The 18,777-nt window shown below is 67.2% G+C and overlaps 2 protein-coding genes across 2 annotated transcripts; one reads left to right on the top strand and one right to left on the bottom strand.

The window, feature by feature from the left end:
- The first annotated feature begins 893 nt into the window (after positions 1-893).
- LOC138101109 (ephrin type-B receptor 4-like) lies at positions 894-12,030 on the top strand. Its single transcript, XM_068998951.1, has 17 exons — positions 894-1,533; positions 1,852-1,922; positions 2,426-4,208; positions 4,761-4,916; positions 5,261-5,370; positions 5,459-5,603; positions 5,949-6,079; positions 6,446-6,611; positions 7,133-7,232; positions 7,716-7,777; positions 8,059-8,172; positions 8,515-8,762; positions 9,299-9,517; positions 9,796-9,945; positions 10,235-10,428; positions 10,648-10,833; positions 10,981-12,030. The coding sequence occupies exons 1-17, from the start codon at positions 1,482-1,484 to the stop codon at positions 11,081-11,083; spliced, it is 3,990 nt and encodes a 1,329-aa protein (XP_068855052.1). The 5' UTR covers positions 894-1,481; the 3' UTR covers positions 11,084-12,030.
- On the bottom strand, positions 11,846-18,672 carry TFR2 (transferrin receptor 2). Its single transcript, XM_068998950.1, has 19 exons — positions 18,636-18,672; positions 18,153-18,222; positions 17,844-18,048; positions 17,049-17,238; positions 16,732-16,866; positions 16,493-16,598; positions 16,300-16,422; positions 16,061-16,177; positions 15,494-15,630; positions 15,141-15,319; positions 14,648-14,767; positions 14,260-14,342; positions 14,114-14,177; positions 13,947-14,014; positions 13,771-13,847; positions 13,582-13,666; positions 13,194-13,406; positions 12,629-12,769; positions 11,846-12,340 (listed from the first exon to the last, which is right to left on the bottom strand). Exons 2-19 carry the CDS (start codon positions 18,183-18,185, stop codon positions 11,846-11,848), a joined length of 2,571 nt encoding a protein of 856 aa, XP_068855051.1. The 5' UTR covers positions 18,186-18,222; positions 18,636-18,672.
- Positions 18,673-18,777: the final 105 nt, after the last annotated feature.

The raw sequence follows: 18,777 nt of genomic DNA, 5'->3' as shown, positions 1-18,777 counted from the left end.
AGTGCCCTCCCAGTGCCTCCAGTAACAGCCCAGTAACAGCTCAGTGCTTCCAGTGCCCTCCCAGTGCCCTCCCAGTGCCACCAGCAACCTCCCAGTATCATCCCAGTGCTTCCAGTGCCCTCCCAGTGCCTCCAGTAACAGCCCAGTAACAGCCCAGTAACAGCCCAGTGCTTCCAGTGCCCTCCCAGTGCCCCCCCAGTGCCGCCAGCAACCTCCCAGTATCACCCCAGTGCTTCCAGTGCCCTCCCAGTGCCCTCCCAGTGCCCCCCAGTGCCTCCAGTAACCTCCCAGTATCACCCCAGTGCCCTCCCAGTGCTCCCAGGTATCTGGGATATTTGTAGGGACTGGTGAGATCCTGGTACTGGTTTGTACTGGTCCTTTACTGGTCTGTACAGGCCCGTACTGGCTTGTACTGGTGTTTTACTGGTCCCCATACTGGTCTGCGCAGGCCCATATGGGCCTCTACTGGTCTGTACTGGTCTGTACTGGTCCCTGGCCCTCCGTTATTCCAGTAATTCCACCCTCGCGCTCCTCCCAGTGGCTCCCAGTTATCCCCAGTTCCATTTTATCCCACCCAGTCCCCCCCCCGTTCCCTCCCAGTCCCTCCCAGTCCCCCTTTAGGTCCCCCCCAGTCCCTCCCAGTGCTCCCTTTAGCCCCCCCCAGTCTCTCCCAGTGCCTCCCAGTCCCTCCCAGTCCCCCCCCCCGCATCCTGCGGCCCCTCCCTGGAAGTGCGGGAACAAAGGCGCCTTTCCTGTGGGGGGGGAGGGGCGGGGCCCCCCCCGCGACCCCCGCGACCCCCGCGGGGGAGGGGCAGCTGCCACCGACCCCGAACGCGCCTGAAGCGCCCCAAAAACGGGCGGGGGGGGCGGCCGGGACCCCCTGGGCCCCTGGAAACGCCGAAATCTGGGAATCCCAAATCCCTGGGACCCCTCCAAGAGATTTTGGGACCCTCCAGGAGCTTTTGGGACCCTCTGGATTTTTGGGATCCCCCCGAATTCCCGAGACCTTCCCAGATTTTTGGGTCTCTGTGGATTTTTTGGGACCCTCCGGGATTTGTGGGACCCTCCGGGAGTTTCTGGGGTCCCCTCAAGAGTTTTTGGGACCCTCCTGAATTCCTGGGAGTTTTTGGGAACCTCAGAGGATTTTTGGGACCCTCCGGGAGTTTCTGGGGTCCCCCCCAAAGAGATTTTGGGACCCTCCTGGAGTTTTTGGGACCCTCCCGAATTTTTTGGGGATCCCCCAGGAGATTTTGGGACCCTCCTGGAGTTTTTTGGACCCTCCCGAATCTTTTGGGGATCCCTCCGGAGTTTTTTGGACCCTCTGGATTTTTGGGATCCCCCCGGATTCCTGAGACCCTCACAGGTTTTTGGGAGCTCCTCAGGATTTCTGAACCTCTCTGGATTTTTGGGACCCCCCCCCTGGATTTTTGGGATCTCCTGAGAGTTTTTGGGACCCCCCCGGATTTCGGGGCCCCCCAGCCATGGGGCTGTGGCTGTTCTGGCTCTGGGTCCCCCTGGGGCTGGCGGAGGAGGGTGAGTGACACCCCCAGGATGGGGCACAGGGACCCCGGGACCACCGGGACCACCGGGATTGGGGAATGGGGAATGGGACCCCTGGGACCTCCAGGATGGGGGAATGGGACCCCGGGACCCCCGGGATTGGGGAGGTTCCGGGAATTCCGGGATTTGGGGACTTCAGGGACCCTCGGGACCCTTCGGGGGGTTCAAAGACCCCTGGAATGGGGGGGGCAGACACCTGAGTCCCCCTGGGATGGGTTTGGGGTCACTGGGGAGGGAATTTGGGGTCCCGGGGGGTCCCGGGTGTTTGACCCCCCCTCTGCCCCCCGCCAGAGACGCTGCTGGACACGCGGCTGGAGACGAGTGACCTGCACTGGACTGTCCACCCGCAGGGGGAGGGGCAGGTGCGCCACGGGGGACACGGGGGGACACGGGGGAGGGACACGGGGGAGGGACAGGAGGTCACCACCGCGCTCACCTCCCGTGTCCCCCGTGTTCCCCCCGTCCCTCTGGTCACTGTGTCCCCTCCACGTCCCCCCATCCCTTGTCCCCCATGTTCCCCGTGTCCCCCCCATGTTCCCCGTGTCCCCCCCATGTTCCCCGTGTCCCCCGTGTCGCCCCGTGTCCCCCACAACCCCGTGTCCCCCTGTTCCTGGCCCCGCTGTCCCCCTGATGTCGCTGTTCTGTGTCCCCCGCTGTCCCCAATGTCCCCCCTGCCCCCCCCGCTGTCCCCAATGTCCCCCCTGCCCCCCCGCTGTCCCCAATGTCCCCCCTGTCCCCAATGTCCCCCCTGCCCCCCCGCTGTCCCCAATGTCCCCCCCGCTGTCCCCAATGTCCCCCCTGTCCCCAATGTCCCCCCTGCCCCCCGCTGTCCCCAATGTCCCCCCTGTCCCCAATGTCCCCGCAGTGGGAGGAGCTGAGCGCGCTGGACGCGGAGCTGGGCGGGGCCGTTCGCACCTTCGAGGTTTGCTCGGGGCGGGGCCGGCCCGGGGCCCCCCCGAAAGGCCGGGACCCCCCCCAGCCCGGCCGGGACCCTCCCCCCCAGAACAGCTGGCTCCGGTCCCGCTGGGTCCCCCGCGGCGCGGCCACCACGGTGCTGGCCGAGATCCGCTTCACCGTGATGGCGTGTGACAGCCTGGGCAGGACACGGGGGACACGGGGGACACGGGGGACACGGGGGACACGGGACAGGGACAGCGACAGCCTGGGCAGGACACGGGGGACACGGGGGACACGGGACAGGGACAGGGACAGGGACAGCCTGGGCAGGACACGGGGGACACGGGGGACACGGGAGACACAGGACAGGGACAGGGACAGGGACAGGGACAGGGACAGGGACAGGGACAGCCTGGGCAGGACACGGGGGACACGGGGGACACGGGGGACACGGGGGACACGGGACAGGGACAGCGACAGCCTGGGCAGGACACGGGGGACACGGGGGACACGGGAGACACGGGACAGGGACAGGGACAGCGACAGCGACAGCGACAGCGACAGCGACAGCGACAGCCTGGGCAGGACACGGGGGACACCTGGGGACAACGACACACCTGGGGACACACCTGGACACGCCCCCGGACCCGCCCCTGGCAACAGCGATGCCCTTGACAACGACGGTCTCCGCAGCAACGACCCCAAACCCCTCAATCTCCATGGCAACGATCCTGACAACAACCTCGGTCTCCGTGGCAACGGCGTCCACAGCCTTCATCTCCATGGCAACCACCCTGATGCCCTCCATCTCCAAAGCAATGACCCCAATGACCACAATCTCCATGGCAACGACCCCAAAGACATTGATCTCCATGGCAACCACCCCAACGACCACAGTCCCCTTAGCAATGACCCCAATGACCTCAGTCTCCATGGCAACAGCCCCAAACTCTTTGATCTCCATGGCAATGACCCCGATGACTTCGATCTCCATGGCAACGACCCCACGGACCCCGATCTCCATGGCAACGACCCCGATGACCTCGATCTCCATGGCAATGACCCTGAGGACCACGATCTCCATGACAATGACCCCGATGACCTCAGTCTCCGTGGCAACGGCCCCATGGACCCTGACCTTCATGGCAACGACCCCAAACCCCTCGATCTCCATGGCAACCACCCCAGCTCCCCCTCCCCGCCCCTTCCCACCCTGCGCCCCCCCCGCCGGCCCCGCAGCCCCCCCGGGCCCGCCCGGCCCTGCAAGGAGACCTTCGGGGTCTTCTACCACGAGTCGGACGCCGACACCGCCACGGCCACGTCGCCGCCCTGGATGGAGAACCCCTACGTCAAGGTGGACACGGTGGCGGCCGAGCACCTGGCGCGGCCCGGGGGGGGCCCGGGGGGGCCGCAGGGCCGGGTCAACCGCAAGGTCCTGCGGCTGGGCCCGCTGAGCCGCGCCGGCTTCTACGTGGCCTTCCAGGACCTGGGCGCCTGCATGGCGCTGCTGTCCGTGCGCCTCTTCTTCCGCCGCTGCCCCGCGGCCACCGCGCGCCTCGCCCGCTTCCCGGCCACCGTCCCCGCCGAGCTGGTGGCCCCCGTGGCCGGGGCCTGCGTGGCCGGAGCGGTGCCGGCCGCGGAGGGGGTGCCGCTGATGTACTGCCGGGAGGACGGGCGCTGGGCCGAGCCCCCCGCGCTGGGCTGCGTCTGCGGGGCGGGGATGGAGCCCAGCGAGGGCGCGGGGTGTCGGCGTGAGTTACGGGGCGGCTAGGGGCGTTTGAGGGATTTTTGTGGTGGTTTTGGGGTGTTTAGGGTATTTTTTGGGGTGGTTTTGGGGTGTCTGGGGTGTGGGATGGGCACTAGGCCGAGACCTGGGCCTGGGGTGCCTTTTTTGGGGTGTTTGAGGGGGTTGTGAGGTGTTTTGGGGTGTTTGGGGTGTTTGAGAGGTTTTTGAGGCGTTTTGGGGGTGTTTGAGGGGCTTTTAGGGTGTTTGAGGTGCTGGAGGACGGGCACTGGGCCGAGCCCCCGGCCTGGGCCGCGTGTGCAGGGTGGGGATGGAGCCCAGCGAGGGCGTGGGGCATTGGTGTGAGTTTTGGGGTGATTTGGGGTGTTTGAAGGGTTTTGGGGCTGGTTTGGGGGTGTTTAGAGGGGTTCAAGGGGTGTTTGCACTGTTTGAGGGGTTCTTGGGGTGGTTTTGGGGTGTTTGAGGGTGTTCTGGGGTGTTGTGGGGTGGTTTGGGGGTGTTTGAGGGTCCTGGGGTGCTCCCGGTGACCCCTCCGGGTGTTCCCCCCCTCTGTCCCCAGCCTGTCCCCCCGAGACGTTCAAGGCGGAGCCAGGGGGGGGTCGGTGCCAGCCCTGCCCCCCCCAGAGCGAAGCCCCCTCCCCTGGAGCCTCCTCCTGTCCCTGCCGCCCCGGATTCTTCCGAGCCCCCGGAGAGGGACCCCCGGATCGCTGCTCCGGTGCTGGGGGGATCTGGGGGATTCTTGGCTGGGATTTGGGGGAATTTTGGGGGCTTTTGGGGAGGTTTCTGGGGGCATTTTTGGGGAGTTCTGGGAGGAATTGGGGTGGGGGTCTTATAGGGGCATTTTGGGGGGGAACCTGAGGGGTCCTGGGAGGATTTGGGGGTCCTTGGGGTGGAATTTGAGGGTGGATCTTGGTGAGGATTTGAGGGGGGGATTTGGGGAGCACCGGAGGGGGCATTTGGGGGATCCTGGCTGGGTTTCTGGGGGTCCCAGGGGGGGAATTTGGGGGGGTCCCACGGACGATTCGCCCCTGACCTTCCCCCCTTTTCTCCCCCCTCCAGCCCCCCCCTCGGCCCCCCGCGCCCTGGTCGCCCACGTGAACGGGTCAGCTGTCCGGCTGTCCTGGAGCCCCCCGCGGGCCGGGGGGGACCGGCCGGACCTGCGGTACCACGTGGGGTGCCGGGCGTGCCCCCCCCCCCCGCGGGACCCCCCCCTCGTGCGGGCCCTGCGGGCCCCTGGCCTGGGCGCCCCCTCCCCAGGGGCTGCGGACCCCCGCGGTCAGCGTGGCCGGGCTGCGGCCGAGGGTCACCTACAGCTTCAGGGTCAGCGCCCGCAGCGGGGTCACCCCCCCGGGCCCCCCCGAGCCCCCCGCGGCCGAGATCAACGTCACGGCCGGGGCCGACGGTGAGACCCCAAAAAAATCCCGAAACCACCCCAAAAACATCCCGAAAACCTGCTCAGGACCCCCAAAAAACCCCACCTGGGAGCTCCAAAAACCCTGAGACGCCCCCAAAAACTGCCTGGGAACCCCAAAAGATCTCCAACCCCCCCAGAAATCCCAAAATCCCCCGGGAACACCCCAAAAACCTGCCCTGGAACCCCCCAAATCCCCCCAAACCTCCCGGGACCCCCCAAAACTCCCCCAGGGACCCCTAAACCCCCCCAATAAACCCCAAACCCCACCCGGGATGCCCTAAATCCCCCCAAAACCCCCCAAAACCCCAAAATAACCCCATTCCCTCCCCCCAGTGCCGCCCCCCGTGTCCGACGTGGTCCGGGTCGGGGGGGGCCCCGGAGGGGTCACTCTGGCCTGGCCCAGCCCCCCCCCGGGGCCCCCCGGACCCCCCGTGCTGGACTACGAGGTCAAGTACTACGAGAAGGTGGGGAGGGGGCTTGGGGGGCGATTTCGGGTGGTCTGGGGGGAATTTGGGGGCATTTTGGGGTCGTGGGGGGATTTCGGGAGGTTCTGAGGGGTTGTGGGAGAGTTTGGGGGAATTTGAGGATTCCTGGGTGTTTTTTGGGGGGGGGATTTGGGGTTTTTAGGGGTTTTTGGGGTGGGGTTTGGAGGTTTTTGGGGGGGGATTTGGGGTTTTTAGGGGATTTGGGGGGGGATCTGGGTTCTTTGGGGTTTTTTTGGGGGGGGATTTGGGGTTTTTTGGTTTTTTTTTTTGGCGGGGATTTGGAGTGTTTTGGGGTTGTTTTGGGGGGGGGATTTGGGGTTTTCGGGGAGTTCCTGACCCCCGCAGTTGGGGGGCGGGGAGGGGCCCCCCCAGTTCCTGAAGGTGCCGCAGCCGCGGGCGGAGCTGGGGGGGCTGCGCCGGGGGGGCCTCTATGGGGTCAGGGTCCGCGCCCGCTCCGAGGGCGGCTACGGCGACTTCGGGCCCGAGACCACCGTGAGCGCCCCGGGCAGTGGTGAGACCCCAAAACACCCCCAAAACACCCCAAAATACCCTGAAATACCCCCCCAATACCCTAAACCCACCCCAAAATACCCCAAATCCCCCTGAGACCACCGTGAGCTCCCCAGGAAGCCGTGAGACCCCAAAACATCCCCAAAACACCCCAAAATACCCCAAAACAGCCCCAAAACACCCCAAAAACCCCATACCACCCCAAATCTCCCCGAGACCATCGTGAGTGCCCCCGGCAGCAGTGAGGCCCCAAAACACCTCAGAATACCCCAAAAATACCTCAAAACCACCCGAAAAAAAACCCCCAAAATACCCCCAAAACACCCCAAAATATCCCAAACCCCCCCTAAAAACCCCAAACCTGCCCCTAAAACTCCCCAAGACCCCCTAATTCCCGAGACCCCCCCCGAACCTTTTGATGCCCCCAAACACCCCCCCAAAAATACCCCAGAACACCCCAAAAATACCCCAAATCCCCTCAAAACGACCTCGAGCCCCCCCTGACCCCCCCTATTCCCACAGAGGGGTCCCGGGGGGGTCCCGGGGGCGTCGTGGCCGGAGCCGCTGCCCTGGGGGGGCTCCTGGTGCTGGCCCTGCTGGGGGGGGCCCTGGCCGGCCTCAGGTGAGGGGGGTCTGGGGGGGTTCGGGGGGGTCCCGAGGGGTCCTGGAGGGTTTAGGGGGATTTGGGGGAGTCCTGGGGGTCCCAAATGGGTCCAGGGAGTCTCTCGGGGGGGGGGGAGTGGGAGGCGTTTGAGGGGTCCCAGGAAGGGTTTTGGGGGAATGTGAGGGGGCTCGGAGGGGCCTGGGGGGATCCCAGGGTGACTCTGGGGGGATTTGGGGGTTTTGGGGTCTCTTGGGGGGATTTGGGGCGGATTTAGGGGGGTTTTGCGGGGTTTGGGGGTCTCTTGAGGGGCCTGGGGAGGGTTTAGGGGTGGATTTGGGGGGGTTGGGGGGAATTTGGGGGGTTTTGGGGATCTCCGGGGAGGGGGGAGCTGGAGGGGTTTGGGGTGGACTTGGGGATCTCTGGGGTGGATTTGGGGGATCTCTGAGGTGGATTTGGGGTCCCTGGGGGGTCCCCATCCCCGTATCCCCCCCATCCCTGCAGGCGGTGGCGGCTCCGGGCAGAGAAGCGGCGACGCGGCCCCGCCCCCACCCCTGGGGGGCTCGGTAAGCGGGACCCCAAAATGTCCCCAGATGTCCCCAAAAGTCCCCCGGTGTCTCCACGGGGGTGGGGGGTGGCAGCGGGTGACTCCGAGTGACCCCAGGGTGACCCCAGATGACCCCAAGTGACCCCAGGGTGACCCCGGGTGATCCCAAGTGGCCCCAGGTGACCCCAAATGACCCAGGGTGACTCCAGGTGACCTCAGGTGACCCCGGGCCACTCAGCTGACCCAAAATGACCCAGGTGACCCCGGGTGACCCCGGGTGACCCCGCTGTCCCCCGCCAGGCGGGAAGCTCTACATCGACCCCCTGACCTACGAAGACCCCGAGGTGGCCCTGAGGGACTTCGCGCAGGAGATCGACGTCACCTGCGTCACCATCGAGGAGGTCATCGGCGCAGGTGGCACCCGGGGCACCCCGGGAGCTGTTCTGGGGGGATTTGGGGGGATTTTGGGGTCTCGCAGGTGTTCCACCTGTCCCAGCTGAATTCGGGTGGCGTTTTGGGTGGATTTCAGTGAATTTGGGGAGGTTTTGGGGTGGCTTTAATGGGATTTAGGGGTCTCACAAGTATCTCACCTTTCCTGGGTGGTTTTTGAGTAGATTTATCAGGACTTTGGGGTCCCCCAGGTGAATCCAGGGAGGTGTGGGTGGTTTTAGGGGGGCTTTAGGGGGGGTTTGGGTGGGTTTATTTGGTTTATGGGTGGTTTTAAGGTGGAATTATCGGGATTTCGGGGTCCCCCAGGCGAATTTGGCGAGGTGTGGCGCGGCCGCCTGTCCCTGCCGGGCCAGCCCGAGGCCGAGGTGGCCGTGAAGACCCTCAAGGGGGGCGCGGGCGAGCGGCAGCGCCGGGAGTTCCTGCGCGAGGCCGCGCGAATGGGGCAGTTCCGCCACCCCAACGTGGTCCGGCTGCGCGGAGTGGTCAGCGCGGGGCCCCCGGCCATGATCGTCACCGAGTTCCTGCTGCACGGCGCCCTGGACGCCTTCCTCAGGGTGGGGACAGCGCTGGGGACATCGGGGACATTGGGGGCATATTGGGGACAGTGGGGACATCGGGGACATTGGGGTCATTGGGGACATTGGGTGCATATTGGGGACATCGGGGACATTGGGGGCATATTGGGGACATTGGGGACGTTGGGGACATTGGGGACATTGGGGACATCGGGGATGTCGGGGACATTGGGGGCATCGGGGGGCTTCGGGCCATATTGGGGTCATTGGGGACATTGGGGACATCGGGGACATTGGGGTCATTGAGGACATTGGGTGCATATTGGGGACATCGGGGACATTGGGGACATTGGGGACAGTGGGGGCATTGGGGACATCAGGGATGTCGGGGACATTGGGGGCATCGGGGGCCTTCAGGGCATATTGGGGACATTGGGGACGTTGTGGACGTGTGATATCCCTGTCCCCCCCAGGGGACGCTGTCCCTGCTCCAGCTCACGGCCACGGTCTGTGGTGTCCCCGCTGTGTCCCTGCCGTGTCCCTGCCGTGTCCCCACGGTGTCCCCTTGTCCCCAGGGCCGGGAGGGGACGCTGTCCCCGCTCCAGCTGGTGGCCATGCTGCGCGGGATCGCGGCCGGGATGCGCTACCTGGCCGAGGCCGGCTTTGTCCACCGGGATTTGGCCGCCCGGAACATCCTGGTGGACGCTCACCTGGTCTGCAAAGTGTCCGACTTCGGCCTGTCCCGGGCGCTGGACGGGGACAGGGACAGCGACCCCACCTACACCAGCTCCCTGGTGAGATGCCGGGACCCCCTCGGGACCAGCGTTTGGGGGGATTTGGGTGGGCTTTGGGGCCTCACTGGTGTCCCACCTGTCCCTGGTGAATTTGGGGAGGTGTGGGTGGTTTTAGGGGGGGTTTGGGTGGATTAAGGTGGTTTTTGGGGTCTCATGGTTTCGTGTCACCTGCCCCCCTGGACATTTGAGGCCACCAGGAGGGTTTGGGGTTTCCCAGGGGAGTTTGGGGTTTCCTGGGGGGTTTGGGGTCCTCCTGACCCCCTGTGCCCCCGTGCCAGGGTGGGAAAATCCCGATCCGCTGGACGGCCCCCGAGGCCATCGCGTTCCGCACCTTCACCTCGGCCAGCGACGCCTGGAGCTACGGGATCGTCATGTGGGAGGTGCTGAGCTTCGGGGAGCGGCCCTACTGGGACATGTCCAACCAGGACGTGAGTCACCCCAAAATCCGGGATCCCATGGCTCTCCCCAAAACCCCCAAATTTCCCCAAAATCCCAAAGTTCTCCCAGATCTCCCCCAAAACCCGGGACATGACGAGGTGCTGCCATTCAGGGACTTGTCCAACCAGCACAGGAGTGACCCCAAAATCTGGGTCACCCAGACCTTCCCAAAATCCCTAAATTCCCCCAAACCCTCCTCACCTGTCCCCAGGCGATCAAGGCCATCGAGCAGGACAACTGTCGCTGTCCCCCCTCACCTGTCCCCTCACCTGTCCCCAGGTGATCAACGCCATCGAGCAGGACTACCGGCTGCCGCCCCCGCCCCGCTGTCCCCCGCCCCTGCACCGCCTGATGCTGGACTGCTGGCAGCGCGAGCGCAGCGCCCGCCCCACCTTCCCCCACATCGTCCGCGCCCTCGACCGCCTCATCCGGCGCCCCGAGAGCCTCCGCGTGGCCCCCCCGGACCCCCATGGGTGAGCTGGGAGCGGGGGGGCGGGGAGGGCACACCTGGGGGGCGCTGGATGCTGGGGTCCCCCGGGGGGTCTCAGGGTACTGGGACTTTTTTGGGGTGGGGGTTGTGGGGTGGATGGGGCTGACACGGAGCACCTGAATTTGTAGGGGGGTGCCAGGACACCGGAGTTTGGGGAAGGGCGTCCCCAAGACGTGGCTCTGACCCCCCTCTGTCCCCGCAGCTCCTCCCCGGCCTGCCTGGAGCAGCGCAGCCCCCCTGGGTCCACTGACCCCGGGCCCACCCCCGCGGCCCCCCCCGGGCCCTCGGTGGGGGAGTGGCTGCGGGGCCTGGGGCTGGGCGGGTACGAGGAGCCGTTCCGCAGCGCGGGCGTGACCGGGCTGGAGCTGCTGCCGCGGCTGCGCAGCGAGTACGGGGGGGCCAGGGGGCACAGAGGGTGGGGGGCGGCGGGGGGCAGGGCTGGAGCGGCTGCCACAGCGAGGGAGGGAGCGGGGAGGCTTTTGGGGGGCCATGGGGGGCGCAGGGACCCCATGGTGACCCCTGTGTGTCCCCCCAGGGACCTGCTGCGCATGGGGGTGACGCTGGCCGGGCACCAGCAGATGATCCTGGAGGGCGCCCAGAGCCTGCGGAGCCCCCCCAAGGGGGACCCCCAGTGCTGACACCGCCCCGGCCCCGCCCGGGGCAAGATGGCTGCCAGGGACCAGCGCTAAGGGACTCAGCTGGCTGGGGGAGGAAGGTGGCTGCTGGGACAATATGGCCCCCAGGACAATATGGCTGCCGCTCCAAGATGGCTGTCATTCCAAGATGGCCACCAGGACAATATGGCTGCCATTCCAACATGGCTGTCATTCCAAGATGGCCACCAGGACAATATGGCCACCAGGACAATATGGCCACCAGGACAATATGGCTGCCGCTCCCAGATGGGCACTGTTCCATTATGGCTGCCAGGACAATATGGCCACCAATCCAACATGGCTGCCATTCCAATATGGCTGCCATTCCAATATGGCTGCCATTCCAATATGGCTGCCATTCCAATATGGCCGCCATTCCAATATGGCGCCACCTGCCAATGACCCGATGGGCGGGGCCTGGATGGGGACGATCTGGGGGCGGAGCCTGCGAGGGCGTGGTTACCACTGGGCGTGGTCCAACCACGAGTGGGTGGTGCCAGGAAGGGCGTGGTCGGGTGGGCGTGGCCACCACCGGGCGGGGCTTCCAGTGCTTTTATTGAACCTTTTTGTCCCCAGTTCCGGGCGGCAGCCAATAAACGCGGCCAAAGCAAATGAGGGGGCGGGGCCGTGTCCCCAGCTGTCCCCAAGGTGTCCCCAAGGCCACCACCGAGCTCCCCGTTGTCCCGGTGTCCCCATCGGCCCCAAGGGTCCCCTTTCTCCCCGGTGTCCCCACAGTCCCGAGTGTCACCAAGGGCCGCCCCGATCCCGAGTGTCCCCGTGGCTCCCGCTGTCCCCAAGGTCCCCTTTGCTGTCCCGAGGGCCACCCCGCTCCCAGGTGTCCCCATAATCCCACGTGTCCTCCCGGGCCCTGCTGTCCCCGATGTCCCCAAGGCCACCCCAGCTGTCCCCAAAGTCCTCCCTGTCCCCAACGCCCCCGTGGTCCCCGATGTCCCCAATGTCCCCACTCCCCCCCATGTCCCCGCAGTCCCCGTTGTCCCCGAGGCCGCCCCTGTCCCCGAGGTCCCCGCAGTCCCAGCTGTCCCCGGCCAGCGCTCCGGCCGTGCCGCGCAGGGTCCAGGCCAGCAGTGCCAGGCGCAGGCGGGCGCTGTCCCTGCGCGTCCCTGCTGTCCCCAGCTCGGCCACCAGCGCGGGCAGCGTGTGACCCCCCCGGCCCAGCAGGACATGGCGGAACGGGGTGACCAGCGGGGACACGAACGGGGACAGCAGTGACGCCTCGGCCTGGGGGGGACAGGGAGGGACATGGTCAGGGGGACAGGTAGGGGACAGGGACAGGGAGGGGACACGGTCAGGGGGACAGGGGAGGGACATGGGGACAATGGGGGCATCAGGGACGCGGGGACAGGAGGGGACACAGTCGGGGAGGGGACACAGGGAGAGGGAAGGGACACAGGGGGACCGGGAGGGGACAGGGATGGGGACAGGTGACAGTGCTAAGGTGTGCCGCAGGTGACACGGAGGTGACAGAGAGGTGGCACAGGTGGCACAGGTGACAGAGGGGACACTCACGGCCATGAGCCGCGCGTTGAAGCCGCGGTTGAGGCGCTCGTTGGAGCTGTCGGATCCCGACATGTCGCGACGGAGCGAGGCCGCCGCGCGCACCACGCCCCCCCTGGCCGAGGACAGGCACTGCAGGGACAGGCCCCGCGCCTGCCGGGGCGGAACCGTTATACTGGCACGGACTGGTTATACTGGGTTGCACTGGTTTGTACTGGGATGAACTGGACTGGGTTATACTGGGTTATAGTGGGTTGTACTGGGATGGACTGGACTGGGTTATACTGGGTTATAGTGGGTTGTACTGGGATGGACTGCACTGGGTTATACTGGGTTATAGTGGGTTGTACTGGGATGGACTGGACTGGGTTATACTGGGTTATAGTGGGTTGTACTGGGATGAACTGGACTGGGTTATACTGGGTTGTACTGGGATGGACTGGTTTATACTGGTCTGACCCAGAGAGGCATCAGGTGGGACAGCAGTGAACCCCCCAGTGCCACCCCATGTTCCCCAGTGTCCCCCAGCGCCCTCCCAGTGCCCTCCCAGTGCCATACTGGTCTGTACTGGTCTGACCTGGAGCGGGGCCAGCTGCCGGACCAGCGCGTCCCCGAGCGCACCAGGGTCCAGGGGCAGCCGGGGGTCGTGGCCCAGGCGCAGCAGGAGCTGGGCGGCCACCGCAGCCACTGCCCGGGCCACCGCGGGCAGCCGCCCCCGCAGCCGCCCCCCCAGGCGCCCCAGGGTGTCCTCGCGGGTCCCCAGCGCCGCACGGGAGCCACCGGGCACGGCCTGCGGGGGACAGGGGACGTGGGGGATTTCGGGGGACATGGGGCCGGGGGGACACGGTCAGCGAGAGGGCGTGAGCCATGGGGACACAGCCGAGGACAGGGACAGGGGGACACAGGGGTGGCACAGGAACACTCGGGGACACTCGGGGACACTCAGGGACACTCGGGGGTCCCACCTCATCAAAGCCGAGCTCCAGCGCCGGGACCCCCGCGGCAGCCGTGAAGGGAAAAGCGCCGCAGTCAGGGGACAAGGGACGGACCCTGCGGGGACATGGGGGGGGGACAGGGGTGGGACAGAGGGACACGGGCGGGGTGTGACACAGGTGTCCGCGGTGTCCCCGGTGTCCCCAGCTGTCCTCACTCACACGTCGCTCTCCCAGACCCGGCCTGGCCGCGTCAGCTGCTCCAGGAGGCTTTTCCCGGCCTCGTTTGGGCTCTCCACCTTTTTTTGGGGGGTGGGGGGTGTCCGGGGTGATTGGGGGGAGCGGCCCCTCCCTCACAGCCCGCTCCTCCCCCACCCCTGCCCCTGCCCCTCCCCCACCTGCTCCAGGGCGCTCTCGATGAGATTGACCAGGGTGGGGCTGGTCCTGACCACCAACCGCTCGGCCCCTGGGTGGGGGAGGGGAGAGGTCAGCGGGGTCAGCAGAGTGGGGGAGGGGTGGAGACACCCCCCCCAAAATGCAGGCTGCGGGAGGGGTCGGGGCGCACCCAGCACTGCCTGGTCCAGGCTGATGTAGGCGGCGACTTTGGTGTGGAGGAGGTCGGGGTAGCCCTGGGGGGGCCGGAGGGGTCATTGGGGGGGTCACTGAGGCCACTGAGGCTACCACAGGGACATTGGAGGGAGTCGCGGTCACCTCGAGCCACTCGGTGGCCCCCAAATGTCCGAACTCGCCGCCATCCCAGCTGACGAAGAGCAGCGTCCGGCGGAGCTGGAACCCTGGGGGAGGGATCCGGGGGGGGCCCAGAGGGGTCTGGGGATCACTCGGAGGTGGGGGAGACCCCCAGCAAAAGTGGGGGACACCCAGGAAATGCAGGGAAATCCCCTCCTCCCCCCATGACCCCCCCCCATTTGGGACCACCCCCACCCCACCCTGGGGACCCCCTCTGAGTCCCCCCTCAATTTGGGATCCCCCATAACCCCCCAGGACCTGAAATTCCCCAATTTCAGCCCCCCTACCCAAACTAGGGACCCCCAGCCCCGCCCCGGCCCTGCCCCAGCCACGCCCAGCCACGCCCTCTCACCCTCTCGGCCAATGGCGGCGAAGAACCGGGCGAGCTCCAGCAGGAGGGCGGTGCCCACGCCCGAGGCCGCCGCCCCCGGCCCCAGCGAATCGCGGCGTGCCCCCACGATGACGTAACAGTCTGGGCGGGGCCAGCATCAGGGAGGCCACGCCTCCTCTGGCCACACCCAAGCACATGTCCCACCCCTTGGCCCCGCCCATTTCTTTCCCCACCGCACCCCCCACGGACCACACCCCGTTTGGCCACACCCTAAATGACCACACCCTAAATGACCACACCCTAAATGACCACACCCAAATGACCACACCCAGCTCAGCCACGCCCGTCCACCTCCATTATCGCCATTGCCTCACCCTCCTCTGGCCACGCCCCCCTCCCCATGACCACGCCCATGTTGTGACCACTCTGACCACACCCCACAATGACCCTGCATTGGCCACACCCCAAATGACCACACCCAGGTGACCACACCCCGTTCGGTCCTGCCCCTCACCGGGCTCGAGCCGCCCCCGCAGGGCCCCGAAGACGCTGGTGAGGGTCCCGGGCTGCGTCCCCCCGCCCATGCTCAGCTGCAGCCGCCGCCCCCCCGGGCGGGGCAGGAACTGCAGGGACCCCCCCAGGCCCCGCCCGGGTGGGATCCAGTGCGGGGGGGCTCGGGGACCCCCCAGGACCCTGAAATTGGGAGGGGGAGATGGGTTGGGGGGCTTAGGAACCCCAAAACCCTGAAATGATGGGGGAGATGGGTCAGGGGGGATCTGGGGGAGGTTTCAGGTTCGAGGGGGTCCCAGGTTTTGGGGAGGGGTCCCAGATTTGTGGGTCCCAGATCTGAGGAGCAGTCTCCCATACCGCAGCAGCCGCGCGGCCGTGCCGGCGCTCACGGGGTGGACGGGGATCGGGGGCGACCCCGGGGGGGTCCCGGGGGGAACGCGGCCGCTGAAGGAGGGGAACCCCCGGCTGAAGGGGTCCCCCGGCCCCTCCTGCACCTGCGGGGACATAGACCCCGACCCCTCCCCAAATTACCCCTCCGGACCCCCCAATCACCCCCAGGCTCCCCTGAGCCTCCAACCTCCACTCAGCCCCACCCAAATTCCCCCGGAGCCCCCAGATCTGACCCCAAGACCCTCAGAGACCTCTCCCATCCCCAAAACTGACCCCCAGCCCCCTGCAATCCCCCCAAATCCGCCCCAAATCCCCCTGGGCTCCCCCAGGCCCCCCAGTGTCCTCCCAGCCCTCTGGAATTCACGATGTTTCCCCCAGTGTCCCCATCAGGACCCCCCAGGAACCCAATGTCACCCCCAATGTCCCCCCAGCCCCTCCGAATCCCCAATGTCCACCCCAGACCCCCCAGACCCCCCGAGATCTCCCAATGTCCACCCCAGACCCCCCAACGTTCCCCCAGCCCCCCCTACTCACGTGGACGGTCACGGCCGTGTCCCCTCCTAGGCCAGGACCACCCCCAGGTCCAGCCGTGTCCTGGGGGTCCGGGTACAGCAGGACCCCCACGGCCCCCGCCCCCGCTGCGGCCGCCACCTGCGAGGGGGGACACTGGGGACATGGGGGACCCAAATCCACCCCTCCACCGCCAAATTTGGGGGCTCAACTTTAGGGTTGGGGTCTTCCCCCTCACAGCCCCCCCAGTTTGAGGGTCTCACCTTCTGGGCGGGGCTGCCCCTCCCCAGCCGCAGCAGCATCAGGTGACCCCTGGCTGAGACCCCCCGGGCCCGCAGCTGGGCCAGGTCCTGGGGGCGGCCGTAGTGGCCGTAAACCAGCCCCCCCTGCGGGTCAGCAGTCAGTGGTCATCAGTGGTCAGCGGTCAGGGGTCAGGGGTCAGGGGTCAGCGCTCACTGTGGCATTGCCGGGGGCACTCCAGGCGCAGAAAGCGTCGGGGTCAAGGGGGAGCCGCTCGAGCTCCTCCCCCTCCGGCCCCACCCAGCGCAGGGTCACCTCGCCCCTGGGGTCAAAGGTCACAGGGTCAGGGTCACCCAATGAGCTCTGACCACCCCGAATGACCCCAGGGACTTTTGACCCCCTGAATCCCCCGTGACCCCCCAGGCCACCCGAATGACCCCCAGACCCCCCATTACCTTATCGGGAGGGGGAGGCGCTGCGGACGGCTCCAGGCCTGGGTCAGCCCCGCCTCCGCCAGGGCGCTCAGCACCGATTGGGCCAAAGCCCGGCCACGCCCCGAGCCCGCCCCGTGCGGCCCCGCGCTGACCTCCCTGCGGACAGGGGCACAGCGGTCAGCGGGCAGGGGTCAACGGTCACAGCGGGGATCACAAAGGGTCACAGGGGGTCGCATACGATCAGTGGTCACTCACAGCACCCAAGGGGGACTCAGGTGGTTACAGGGCGGTCAGTGGTCAGTAATGGTCAGTGGTCAGTGTGGTCAGTGGTCACTCACCGTACCCAGGCCTCCACCCGCTCCTCCACCAGGTGACGCTGCAGCAGCTCCCGCAGGCGGGGCCGGGGGGGCGGAGCCTCTGCGCTGGCCCCGCCCCAAACACCTTCGGGGGTGGAGCCTCCTGCCAGAGGCCCCGCCCCCGCGGCCCCGCCCCCACACGGGGCGTGGCCAATCCCCGCCACCAACAGCCCTGGGGGCGGGGTCACAGAGGGGTGGGGTCACTGGGGGCGGGGCTGGGGCAATGAGCGGTCACTGGGGGTCACTGGGGCTCAGTGGGGGTCACTCGGGGGGTCCTATGGGGGGGTCACTTGGGGGGTCACTGGGGACACTGGGGGACACTGGGAGGGCTCACTGGGGGTCACTGGGGCTCACTGGGAGTCAGAGGGGGGTCACTGGGGGTCACTGGACGTCTCTGAGGATCACTGGGTGGTCACTCAGGGATCACTGGGGCTCACTGGGGCTCACTGGGAGTCAGTGGGGGGCTCACTGGGGGTCACTGGATGTCTCTGATGGTCACTGCGTGGTCACTCAGGGATCACTGGGGGTCACTGGACATCTCTGAGGATCACTGGGTGGTCACTCAGTGATCACTGGGGCTCACTGGGGCTCACTGGGGCTCACTCGGAATCAGTGGGGGGCTCACTGGGGGTCACTGGACGTCTCTGAGGGTCACTGGGGGTCACTCGGGGGATCACTGGGTGGTCACTGGGGGTCACTGTGCGGTCACTGGGTGGTCACTGGGGGTCACTCGGGGGATCACTGGGTGGTCACTGGGGGTCACTCGGTGGTCCGTACCCAGCAGGAAGGCGGTGGCCGAACCCAGGGCCAGAGTGGCCAAGGGGTGGAGCCAGAGGCGTGGCTGGGGGCGTGGCTTGCGCCGGGGGCGGGGGCGGGGCAGCTGCACCGTTGGCTCCGCCTCCTCCTCCTCCTCTTCCTCCTCCTCGTTCTCCCCCCGGGGGTCCCTGTGCCGGGAATAGGACACGGGACCCCCCCCGGGGGGCTGCGCCCGCGGTCAGGGGGCCCGGGGGGGCTTTGCGGGGTCCCCGAAGTTGGGGTCCCTTTGGGGGGGTCCCGGACCGCCCGATTTTGGGATGGGGGCTTTACCCGTGCACGGAAGCAGCGCCTGAGGGTCTCCATCGGGGGTCGGGGGGAGTCCCAGCGGATCCCGAGGGTCCTGGGGGGGTGGGGAAGGGCTCGGGGGGCCCAGGGGGGTCTCAGGAGAGTCCCGGAGGGGTTTCAGGAGGGTCTGAGGGGGTCAGAGCGATTTGGGGGGCTCAGGAGGGTCTCGAGGTGTCCCAGTGGGTCCGGGAGGGCTCGGGGGGGTCCCCAGAGCGTTTTGGGGTCCTTCGGGTGGGTCCTGGGGGTCCCCAGGGGCCCCAGTCCCACCCCCCCCCAAAAGGACGGACTTTGGCCCCGGCCGGGCTTCGCCCCTGCCCAACCCCATCCCTGTCCCACCTCCAACCCCAAAAAGCCCCCCAGACCCCCTCGTGGTGACCCCCAAACCTCTCAAACCCCCTCTCATGCCCCAAAACCCATGAATTCCCCCCAAAACTCCCCAAAATCCCGGTCCCCCCCGTTCCCGCTCACCCGCGGCTGCCGGACCCGCTCTGGCCCCGCCCCCACAGGTGCGAAAAGGAGGCGTGGCCTGGGCGTGGCTTGTGCGGGAAGGGGGCGTGGCTTGTAGGGAATGGGCGTGTCCGGGGCGGTGTTTGGGGGCGTGGTCGGGGGG

The sequence above is a fragment of the Aphelocoma coerulescens genome, unplaced genomic scaffold, assembly GCF_041296385.1.
Source record: "Aphelocoma coerulescens isolate FSJ_1873_10779 unplaced genomic scaffold, UR_Acoe_1.0 HiC_scaffold_193, whole genome shotgun sequence".
NCBI classification, from domain to species: Eukaryota; Metazoa; Chordata; class Aves; order Passeriformes; family Corvidae; genus Aphelocoma; species Aphelocoma coerulescens.
The sequence above is the reverse complement of the archived record's forward strand: the minus strand, read 5'-3'. Positions and strand labels throughout refer to the sequence as shown.

What these genes read in the sequence shown, in the direction of transcription:
- LOC138101109 (XM_068998951.1), top strand. Translation starts at nt 1,482, where the DNA reads ATGGGGCTGTGGCTGTTCTGGCTCTGGGTCCCCCTGGGGCTGGCGGAG. An exon ending in CCCCACCCCTGGGGGGCTCG is followed by an intron (nt 7,778 to 8,058) that starts GTAAGCGGGACC and finishes GTCCCCCGCCAG; the next exon opens with GCGGGAAGCTCTACATCGAC. An exon ending in CTGCCGCGGCTGCGCAGCGA is followed by an intron (nt 10,834 to 10,980) that starts GTACGGGGGGGC and finishes GTGTCCCCCCAG; the next exon opens with GGACCTGCTGCGCATGGGGG.
- TFR2 (XM_068998950.1), bottom strand. Translation starts at nt 18,185, where the DNA reads ATGGAGACCCTCAGGCGCTGCTTCCGTGCACGG. An exon ending in GCGGGGGCGGCTCGAGCCCG is followed by an intron (nt 14,768 to 15,140) that starts GTGAGGGGCAGG and finishes GGCCCCGCCCAG; the next exon opens with ACTGTTACGTCATCGTGGGG. An exon ending in TCAACGCGCGGCTCATGGCC is followed by an intron (nt 12,341 to 12,628) that starts GTGAGTGTCCCC and finishes TGTCCCCCCCAG; the next exon opens with GCCGAGGCGTCACTGCTGTC.